This window comes from Centrocercus urophasianus, unplaced genomic scaffold (assembly GCF_019232065.1).
Source record: "Centrocercus urophasianus isolate 14NV4802_14NV808 unplaced genomic scaffold, USGS_Curo_1.0 seq_6, whole genome shotgun sequence".
Classification (NCBI taxonomy): domain Eukaryota; kingdom Metazoa; phylum Chordata; class Aves; order Galliformes; family Phasianidae; genus Centrocercus; species Centrocercus urophasianus.
This window is the reverse complement of record NW_024885199.1, coordinates 92,198-102,590: the sequence shown is the minus strand read 5'-3', so window position 1 is coordinate 102,590 and position 10,393 is coordinate 92,198. Positions and strand designations below refer to the sequence as shown.

The 10,393-nt window shown below is 57.1% G+C and overlaps 1 protein-coding gene across 1 annotated transcript; it reads left to right on the top strand.

Moving 5' to 3' along the window:
- The first annotated feature begins 584 nt into the window (after positions 1-584).
- Positions 585-9,449, top strand: DENND2D (DENN domain containing 2D). The gene is made up of 13 exons (XM_042836397.1): positions 585-702; positions 2,360-2,395; positions 2,495-2,679; positions 2,874-2,986; positions 3,067-3,136; positions 4,015-4,092; positions 4,177-4,317; positions 5,900-6,048; positions 6,132-6,309; positions 6,469-6,510; positions 6,936-7,026; positions 7,150-7,389; positions 8,044-9,449. Exons 1-13 carry the CDS (start codon positions 645-647, stop codon positions 8,103-8,105), a joined length of 1,443 nt encoding a protein of 480 aa, XP_042692331.1. The 5' UTR covers positions 585-644; the 3' UTR covers positions 8,106-9,449.
- Positions 9,450-10,393: the final 944 nt, after the last annotated feature.

The following is a 10,393-nucleotide window of genomic DNA, read 5'->3' as shown; positions in this document are numbered from 1 at the left end:
TGACAGCGGGGCTGAGGACTGTGCACAACTCATCGCACCTCACAGCTGTGCCCACAGGGCCGATCCGGGCGTTTTTGAGGGAGGGTGCAGAGCTCTGCCCACGGAGAAGCGCCAGCACAGGTGGGAGCGCAGCTTTCCCACACCAGGACAAAATCGCAGCTCGGCGGTGCCAGCTGGAGCTGCTTCCCCATCCCAGCAAACGGCCCCGGACCTCCGCCCTGCACAGGAGCGGCTCAGCCTCGCTCCCTTCCTCTGCCCAAAAGAACCCCGGGGAGGCGGAGCGGCCGCTGCCGTTGGACATCTCTGCCGTGCCCGGCTCTTCCCGGCTCCTCCGTACCCAGGGATGCTCCCGGCCCTCCCCATACTCAGGTACTCCCAGAACCACGTGCCCGGTGTTCCTGGTTCCCGGTGCTTCCCGTTCTTTCCGCACCCCACGTTCCCGGTGCCGTCTCCCCAACCTCCATCCGACGCCAGGTGCGGCCCGGCTCCCCCCCCTTCCCCACCTCCCCCGCTCCTCCTTTCCTCTCTTCTCTTCTCCTCTCCGCCCCGTCCCGTCCCTCCTCCCCCGGGAAAGCGAAAGCTCGACGGGCGGAAGCACAGCTCCCCGCAGCGCCGCACCGGGGCCGCTCCACGTCGGGGCCACCATGGCCTCCTCCATCAGCAGCTTCTTCCGACGGAGCCTACGGCGCAGGGGCCGCAGAGGTGAGCGCTGGGAGGACACGAAGGGACGGGACGGTGCCGGGACAGCGGGAGCCGGGCGGAGCGGGGATGCGCACGGGCAGCGCAGCGCGGTCGCGTCGGCACCGGCACCGGTTCGGTCCGCTTCAGCGTTCCCCGAGCCTCTGCCGCGGGGCTCACCCCAAATCCCGAGGCTCACCCCAAATCCCAGGGCTCGTCCCAAGCGCCCTAAATCCCCGGGGTTTATCCGTTATCCGGGGGCTCACCCTAAACCCGAGGCTTTATCTCAGGTTCCGATGTTCACAACACCCTCTGGGGGCTCAGCCCGACCCCTCCTGCTCTGCCCTATTCCTACCAACCTCAACCAAAACCCATCCTGAACGAGTCTGCCCCATACCAAAGGGTATTTACACCTTTAGCTCAGCGAGGGCATCCCCCACGTGGAAGGATCGGCCCCAAAGGCAGCACCGCAGGGTGAACCGGAACCCGGCATCGTGGCTGCACCCCACAGCCCTGGTACCCACAGGGCACGGTACCACCGGAGGAAGGTGCAGAAATTGGTTTTTGACGATCTGTGAGCATTTCTGAGGCATAAATAGAGGTTTTCTCAGCAGCATCAAGCTAAAGCCACGCTCGGGGCTTTACGATTTTATTCTCAGCATTGAGTAGAAAGTGAAGCGAAAGCCATTTCCTTTCTGTTGGGGCAGGTGGGTGGCAGCACGGGGTGAACTCAGCCGGCAGCAAGGGCACAATGGGGAGGGTTGTGCAGCTCCCAGCTCTGCCTTTGGCTGATAAGGAGCTCGCTGTCAGCGTGGGAAGCTGCGTGTGCAGCATGAAGTCTTTCTTGCAATGCCCTCGTTGCGGGCAGGGTGCAATGCTGCAGCCTTTGTCCTCTCTGTGCCCATGGGAGGGAGGGGTGAAAATCCACAGCTGGGAATGTCTGAAGGCTGTAGGTGCCCACCAGAACGGCCTTAAAGGTGCACGACAGTGGCCGAGCTGCCACAGGAACCCACAGCCAATCCCTGGGATACAGGGACAGACTGCAGGAGTTGGGTTTAATCCAGCTGCGTGCCCATTTTCCTGCCTGCTGTGTACCTAAGCACAGGTACTGAGCTCATCCCCCAGCCCTCCATGCTGCTGTCCCACCACGAGCACCCCAGCACCCTTGGGCATGTTGCTGTGGGCTCTCCTCGTTCTTGTTTCTCATTTTGGGGCTGTGAAGCTGACGCTCCCCAGCTGCTCTCCCAACCAGCTCAACGAGAAAAAGGGTGCAGTTCCAAGGAACTGCTTTGCTGTGGGAGCTGTGGTTTAAGGAAAACCCTCTGGTATCTCATTTGCAATCAGCAGTTCCCAGGACTGAGTGCATCTGGCAGGGAGACTCTGGGATTCATCTCACGGAGCCCTTGGAGGTGCTCAAACCAGCCCTGTGCTGGCTGTTTGCTGTTTCTTTGTCCTCCTGAGGAAACAAATCAAAGTGCTCTAAATGGTGTGCTCTAAACCACTCCCATGTGGTTCTGCTCTCCATCCTCCCTCCATGCCCAGGCATTGCTCTGGGCATCCCCAACCTCTCTGGAATGGGGTGAAGGAGGGCTGTGGGGGTCTGATGGTGCCTTGATTTCCTCCAGAAGACTCACTGAAGTTGTCTTTTTCCATTCCATGTCCTGAACCCATGGGTCCCCAGTTGCCCTCAGAGGGACCAGAACCTGCTATGTGCCAGGTCCAGTTCACGAGTAGCCCTGTATCTCCCTCCCTGCACACCTCCCAGCCTTACCTTTCACTGTTCTCTGCTGGTTCTGGCTTTGTTTTTTGGCTACAGAAGGCAAACAGGAGGCCCCTGCAGCCGACAGCATCCCATCTCGTGTGGCTCTGGGAAAAGCAGGAGAACGGAGCTCCGTCTTCTACTCTGCTGGGCAGTTCTTCTTTGAGTACCTGGTGGTGGTTTCACTGAAGAAGATGTCAGATGGACGTTATGAACCCAAGATAGCGTATCAGTTCCCAAAGGTATTTGGTCCTGCACCCTTCTGGGGAAAGATGAGTTTTCTGAGGTTAAGAGGAAAAAGGGGACGTTTCCCTTCCCCGTCACCAGAGCCAGAGGAGTGCAGGGAGGTACCTTGTGCAGGCACCCCAAAGCCATCCCGTGCCACCCCAGCCCTGTGGGTGCCATCCATCCCCCTAATGGCATCATTTTGTTCCAGCGTGAGAACCTCCTGAAGGGTCAGAAGGAGGAGGAGGAGCGGCTCCTGCAGGCCATCCCCCTCTTCTGCTTCCCCGACGGCAACAACTGGGAGCCCGTTACCACCTTCCCCAGGTACCTGCCCTGCTGCGGTCCCACCTGGAGGGCTGTGGGCTGCCAGCTGCCCTGTGCCCATGCTCTGTATCTCCTCACAGTGAAACCTTTTCCTTCGTCCTGACGAATGTGGATGGCAGCAGGAAGATCGGTTACTGCAGGCGGCTGCTGGTGAGCGCTGGTTGAGGCTGCGCCAATGGGGAGGCGGTGTGATGAGCAGTGGGGGTTGCCTGATGGGCTTGGGGTGTTTTTTGATATCTGTTGGGCTGTCAGTTGGCTGCTGGGTGGGAGGAAAGCAGCCCAAAACAGAGCTGGGAGGTGGGATGTGGGAGGTGCCAGCCCCTTCCAGCACTGGGTACAGGGATGTGCGTGGTGCCCATGTTGGGTACGGAGGACCTGGGTGCTCTCAGCCCCATCCCGTGTTCTGAGCTGTGGCTGCCTCTCAGCTCACGGATTCTGGCCAGCATGGGGGCACGATGGAGTTCTTCTTTGGGCCTCAGTTCACATGCAGGATACTTAAACAGGGACAGAAAGCCATGAGGCTGCAGCCCACGCTCAGTGACTTGCTGATCCTAGCACCCCATCCTTCTCTCCCCACATCTGCACCCAAGATTTTGGTACTGGGTGTCTGAAAGGCTGAAAGCACAAGGAGGAAACGAGTGTGGGATCATCCAGGTGGAAAGGAAAGAGAAACCTGGGCACTCGCTGGTGCTGTTTTATCAGGAGGTGGGATTAGCTGCAGGAATGGGGCAGGAGGTGTCAGATGGGGAAGAAAGTTTGGGAAAGTGCCATAGGGCTTTGTACCAAAATGATGAACAACCCTGGCATCCAAACTCCGGGCCCTGGTGCCCTGTGCTGTTACAGCACAGCACATCCATGGCTGAAGTCCCAGCTCTGAAAGTCCCCCAGCGAGCAACTGGGATTTTTCCCATTCAAATTCCAGAGAAGGTTCTCCTTGGGGTGAATGGGTCTGGAGATCACTGGGAGGAGGAGGGATCCGACGTGATGGGGCTGGGAGATGCTCAACCCCTTCTCCCATCCTCCTGCAGCCCTCTGGCCGTGGTGTCCGCCTCCCTGAGGTCTTCTGCATCATCAGCTGCCTGGGCTGCTTCGGGCTCTTCTCCAAGGTGGGGCTCTATGTGGGTACCGCTGTGCCAGGCGGCCGCCCTGCTGCCTGCTGGCATTTCGTGGCTTCCTTTTGCCTCCCTCAGATCCTGGATGAGGTGGAGAAGAGGCGTCAGATCTCCATGGCTGTGATTTACCCCTTCATGCAGGGCCTGCGGGAATCGCCCTTTCCAGCTCCGGGGAAAACAGTCACCATTAAAAGCTTCATCCCTGAGTCAGGCACAGAGGTTGGTTTTGGGGACTCAGCACTTTCTGTGCTGCTCCAGCGTGGGGCTGCCTCCATGGGTTTGGGTTGGGCAGTGAGGAGTTTGTGCCCTGGGGGACAGAGGTGCCACCTCCCGTGGATGAGAGCAGTGGTGAGGATGGAGCCCACCTGTGGGCGATGCCACTTTGCAGCTCCATCAGCCCGGAGCCCTCGGTGCAAAACCTCATCTGACACCATTCCTGAGCATCGCTGCTCAAACAGCCTCAGCGTCAGCACTGCTGTGCTGGGGCTGTGCTGGTTCACACCCCTGCCTCGGGGCTGCAACCCAGCAGTGCAGGCTGCAGCTCGCCCTCTGCACCGCCTCAGCCGAGCACCAAAGGCGTGCTGGAGGCATGCAGCAAGCCCAGCTCCTACCTGCAGTGCTGCTCGGAAAGATCTGAGCAGGGCACGGTGCCCACCTCACCCATGCAAAGCACAGGGCCAGGTTAGCACAAGCAGAGCTTGTTCTGTTTTTCCCTTTCTCTTACGGTGAAACTGCTGTGAAAAGTTTGAAGGATCTGTCCTGGATCCTGCAATGGTGCTGGTCATCCCCAGAATGCATCCTGCTGGGGTGGGTCTGAGAGCAGGATCCTCCCTCTCCAGTGCCATTTGGCAGCTGCCTGTCAAATTACAAGGGATTTCTTCATCCAGGAAAACTTGTGCAAGGGCTTTGCACGTTGCTCAATGCTCTGGCTGAGGGCCAGGCTGCAGGAGCGTGGCTGGGGGTGACGGGGAAGCAGGGCGAACGGGGACATTCTTTGGAAGAGACGGAATGTGAGGCTCCTGGCAGGGGCTGGAATGAGGCAGGGCGATCCCAGGGAAAGGGCTGGAACCACATCCTGGGTGCTGCAGGGCTGAGAGCTGGACATGGTACAGGATTTGTGCTGGAAGAGGCTGTGGAGGCCAGGCCCTGCGCTGCCTGCTGGGAATGCAGCACTTTGGCAGTGCAGCAGCACAGGGTGACCCCACAGGGCAGGCAAGGTGGAGAGAGGTGACAGGGCTGTCACACCTCATGCAGTGCTGTGTCACAGCTCACTGCTGGGGGCTGTGCACCCATGGCAAAGCCAACTGAAGGGACACACCACCACTGAACAGCAGCCTGATGTTTCACCTTTCCATCCTTGCAAGCATGAAGCGTGCCTGCCCTCCTGGGATGGCTTTTGAGGAAGTCTGGGTGGTTTTCGTAGCAGAAGTTGTGCCTTCCTCCCTTTTCTGGGCGACTTTCTCCAGCGCTGCCTGCAGGCTGTGTGCTGAGGTCTCCTACTGGGGCCTCGTGAACACTGGAGAACTTTGGGTTACAACTCCACTGCCCTAATCAGTAAATGCTACAGTAGGCACTGCCTGCGGCATCCCCTGCATTTTGTTTCTGCGTGTCCCAAATCCCCGTGCAGGACAAGGGGAAGGCTGTGCTTTGCAGGAGGTCTCGATGCAGATGCTGCAAACTCCAGGATGTTTGGGCAGCGCAGTGGTCATGAATTGCTCCCAAATCATCTTCTGGGAGGCTCAGGTGGGCACAGAAGGGACGTTTGCCCCTTACTCCAACCTCGGTGGCTCTCACCCCGCAGCTCATTGTGCTCACACGTCCTGTGGACGCCCACCTGGAGCACGTGGAGTTCCCAGCGCTGCTCCAGCGGCTCAGCCCCATCCTCATCCTGCACATCTTCGCCTCTGCCGTGCTGGAGCGGCGCCTCATCTTCCTGGCTGAGGAGCTGAGGTCAGTCCTGGGCCGTTTCTTTTACCCAAAATACCCCCCAGGCCCTGGGAGAAGCACAGGTTGAGCTCCTCGTGCTCTCGCAGTGTCCTCTCGCAGTGCATCCATGCTGTGGCTGCTCTCCTCTACCCCTTCACGTGGGCTCACACCTACATCCCCGTGGTCCCTGAATGCCTCCTTGACACCGTCTGCTGCCCCACGCCCTTCATGGTTGGCATCCAGATGCGGCACCTGGAGCGAGTGCTGGAGCAGCCCATGGAGGAGGTATTTAATGCAGCCAGGAGGGGTGAAGGGGTCTGGCTGAGCGCTGGGTTCAGCTGTGACCCTGAGTTTGTGCTGGGTGGGAAGCAGCAATGGGGAGGAGCGCAGCGGATGTCTCGGTGGCTGTGGTTGCTCAGCCCGTTGTTCTGTGCTCTCTTCCAGGCTCTGATAGTTGATCTGTGCAAAGGGAAGATCCTCAGGGCGGTAGGTTTCCCCACTCAGGATGTTGGGCTGAGGGACAGCACCAGGAAGGGCCCCTTCCCCGCTTTGTCCCAGCTGCCTCTCGGTGGCAGGGCTGTGGCCTCAGTACTGGGAGTGGTGGGGGTCACCATCCCTGGAGGGGTTCAGAATGGTGGACGTGTGGCACTGAGGGACAAAGGTGGGCATGCGGGGTGGGGTTGGACTCAGGATCTCGGGGGTCTTTTCTGACTTTAATGATCAGCTGATTCTGCGTCTTTGTGTCCCACGAAGGGATTCCTCCACCCGCTGTGCTGCCCCACGAGCAGCAGCCTCTGTGTGTGGGGCACCCCATCCCCAGCATCACTGCACACCATAACCACAGGGCCCCGCAGAGCCCCTGAGCACCTCCACAGCCACGCGGATCCTTCATGGCCCCATTTGCCTTCCAGGTGGGCGATGAGAAGGAGATCTTGCCCATCAAGCTGCAGAATGAGATGCTGGCATCTCTGAACAGGCACAACAGCAACAACAACATACACAGTAAGGGCGTCTCTTTACATGGGGTTAAGGCGACAGAGGGCAGACGGTTCTCCTAATGAGACCTGGGCTCCATTTGGAATAACAGAGTCCCATCTCCACCTCTAATGCTGTGTCCTTCCCCAGCATCCGAGCAGCTGAACGCACTCATCTCCGAGCCCTTTGTGCAGTTCTTTGTCCGTCTGGTCGGGCATTATTCCTCCCACATCAAGTGGAGTAAAAACGGCCTGGGCACCTTCCAGGAGAGAGCATTCTGTAAGGCCATCGCCTCCAAGACCAACCGCAGGTTTGTGAAGAAGTTTGTGAAGACCAACATGTTCTCCTTATTTATTGAGGATGCAGAGAAGAGCAGGATCCCACAGGAAGGTAAAGGAGGCTGCAGAGTGCTGGGGGAGGGGTGGAGAAGGGGAAAAAATGCCCCATACTCGGACAGGGCTGCAGCTCTGTGCTGGGGATGCTCAGGGCAGTAAGTGGGACCCGAGCACCCATTTACCCTCAGTGCATTTCTCTGTTCCTATTAGCAGTCAGAAACCAGCTGGGCTCATTTTGACACTTAGGCAGACAGCCAACAGAAGCACAAATATTTGATTTGGACACGGATCTCCCCAGCCTGCTGCGCCCTGCCCAGGGTACACAGGGACAGACCTGCAGCAGACAGAGGGCAGAATCTGAGCTGTTGTGGTCCTGCTGTGTCACCTTTTTTAGCCGCTTGCACTCTCATGGTCTCCCGCTTTCTTCCTTGTTGGTTGGGTACAAAGCACAAAAATGGAACAGGAACAAATATGTGGGTGAAAACCGATCTGAGTGTAACCTGAGTTCACTGTGGGGGGGAAGTGGTGGTGGGTGGAGGATCCCCACAACCCCGTTTCACCCAGACCTCCCTGGATGTGGCCCTCTGTAACCCAGTGCGTGCCACCCAGCCCCATGCACCACCTTCCAGTTCCATGCATGAGCTGCAAGCACAGCTGTGACAGCTCTGGCCCTGTTTGCTGACCCCAAACCACCTTTCTGTGCCTACAGCCTACTTCCAGCAGAAGATAACAGAATACCACCAGCAGAAGAAGCACCGAAGGGACTCCTGAGAGCAGCCTGAAGGGCCGGCACCCAGCAGGGCTGTGTGTTCCACCTGTGCCCATCCAAGGGCAGAGCACTCCGGATTCTGCTGGGTCTGTCCTGCCCGAGACTCATGGAAAGCACCCAGCACCGGTTTCTGCCCTTTCCCTTTTTCCCCTCAGGGCACCGTTGCACTGGAAAATAGTTTTGCACAGAGCTCACAAGCAGGCTGGGGTGTCTCCTCCCACGTGGCTGGGCCAGGAACATGGCTCAGTGCTCAGCCCCACGCTGAGCTGCTCTGGGAACCCCAGCGCTGTGTGCTGATGGATGGAACCGGTCATTGCTAAAGGACAAAATGGACCAGTGATGAGTAGGAAACACTGCTCATTTCTAAGTAAGCCAAACATAGGTTTGGCAAATAGGTAGCATCCTATGGAATAGTTTCTGAGGATTCTGGTATCTGCTGTCTTTGTTGGTAACGCATGGAACCACTTCAGCTGCTTGGGGGAATGAACTGACAGGCTACTTATTCACAGCATGAGCAAACCTGAAAGTCACAGGACTCTGATCTGCAGCAGAGAGAGGAGAGCTGGGGAGGAGGAAGTGCTGGTTAACTCACAGTAAAATGTGGCAACGTCCTCCTCACTGCTGGGTTTGATGCCAACCCCTGCTGTATCACTGTGCTTCATCTCAGTGCTGCCACTGGAGCGTGATGCCTGCAGCAGACTTAAAGTACTCTTAAAATACCCTTACTGCTCTCCCCTTTTTCTAATGCATCTGCACAGGAAGCAAGGGCTGCTGCACAGACTCAGAGCTGCAGGTCTGCCTGGTTCCTCCCTGGCAGTGGACCTTCCCAGGGGAGAGAAGGGATGAGCAGGGAGAGATGCTGGCTTTTCCCAGCAGGAGGTGTGGAGGAAGGCAGAGCTCTGTCCTCTCCAAGGCTGCGTGGCCAAACTGCCCCATCTTAGACATCATAATATCTCTTAATATGACTTCCTTCCTCCTCCACTCCCCCATGGTGGCACTGAGCTGCTGGAGACATTTAATAACACGATCCACCTGCAGATGTTTGGTCAGAGCTGCTGGGACCCTGACAGAACTGAGGCAGAAGCAGAGGGCATTTGTTGCAGCCCTGCACAAACAGAAGCAGCAGAAGCGCTGCTGAAGAGCAGTGATGTGCCCAGCCATGCTGCAATAAGGATGGTGACTTTTTGCTCTGCTTCTGTTTGGGTTGGGGGAGGATGAGAGCTGTTTGTCAGGGGCACAAAGGGCCTGGGCACTGCAGGCGTCGTCTTTGCCTCCACAAGTCCCAAATCATGGGGAGTGAGACAGTTACCATCAGCCTATGGGAAATTAAAGAGTAGTGAACGTTGGCTGTGCTTTTATTTATTTTTTTCCCCCAAAATTTTCATCTCCCACCACAGAAGGGGAAGCGGAAATGCAGGGTGTTAATAAGCAGCTGTTATCCTCTCTGCACAAACCACTCTCCCACTTTTCCTTCTCACTCGTTGGCGTTTGGAGAAGTCATTGACCTTCTGAGCTGCATAACATCTCATTGAGGAGAAAGGGAAGTGGTCCCTGCTTTGGCAGCAGCTCTTCAGTAATGAAGCATCACCACTCGCCTGAAGGTCTGGAAGCTGCAGCTGCTTTGCTTCTGCCTGAGAAGCACCCAATGGAAAGTGACTGCTGCTGAAAAGAGAATGGAGGTGTGCAAAAATGGCTCCTTTCCTCGAGCAAGGTGTAACTCCAATGCATTTTATAACATACTGCATGTGCTATGATTCAGTGAGAGAGGAAGGAGAAAAACCCGGGGCCACAGTCTGCCCCCAGGCCCCTAAATCCTGACCCCCACCTCTTCTCCTGTCTTCTTCCCCTTGGGTTATGCTCTAATTTCCTCACAGCTCAGCCCTCATTTCCTACACCTTTATGACTGGTGATGTTTCTGACCTGTGAGCACTAAGAGCTTCTGGATTTGGGTTGGCCCAGCATTGAAAATCAGCCTGACTGGTAGAACTACTCACTCACCTGGGCAGCACAATCCAGCAACAGCTTTAACAACACCCTGCCCTGTAACACCCAGAACCTGGACCTCAGGGATGTGCAGCAAGAGCAGCAAAGAAAGCAGATCCAGTGCTAAAAAGCAGGGCAGGTGCTGAAGAAAATCCCCTCCTTTCTTTGGGCTGCCTCCCACAGCAGCTGCTTGCAGCCGGGCTCAGCTCACACTGCAGCCAACCAGCAAAACTCAGTGCATTTTTAAACCCTTCTTCCTGCTCAAGGTCTGTCTCACACTTTGCTCTAAGTCTGCAACAGTAAATAA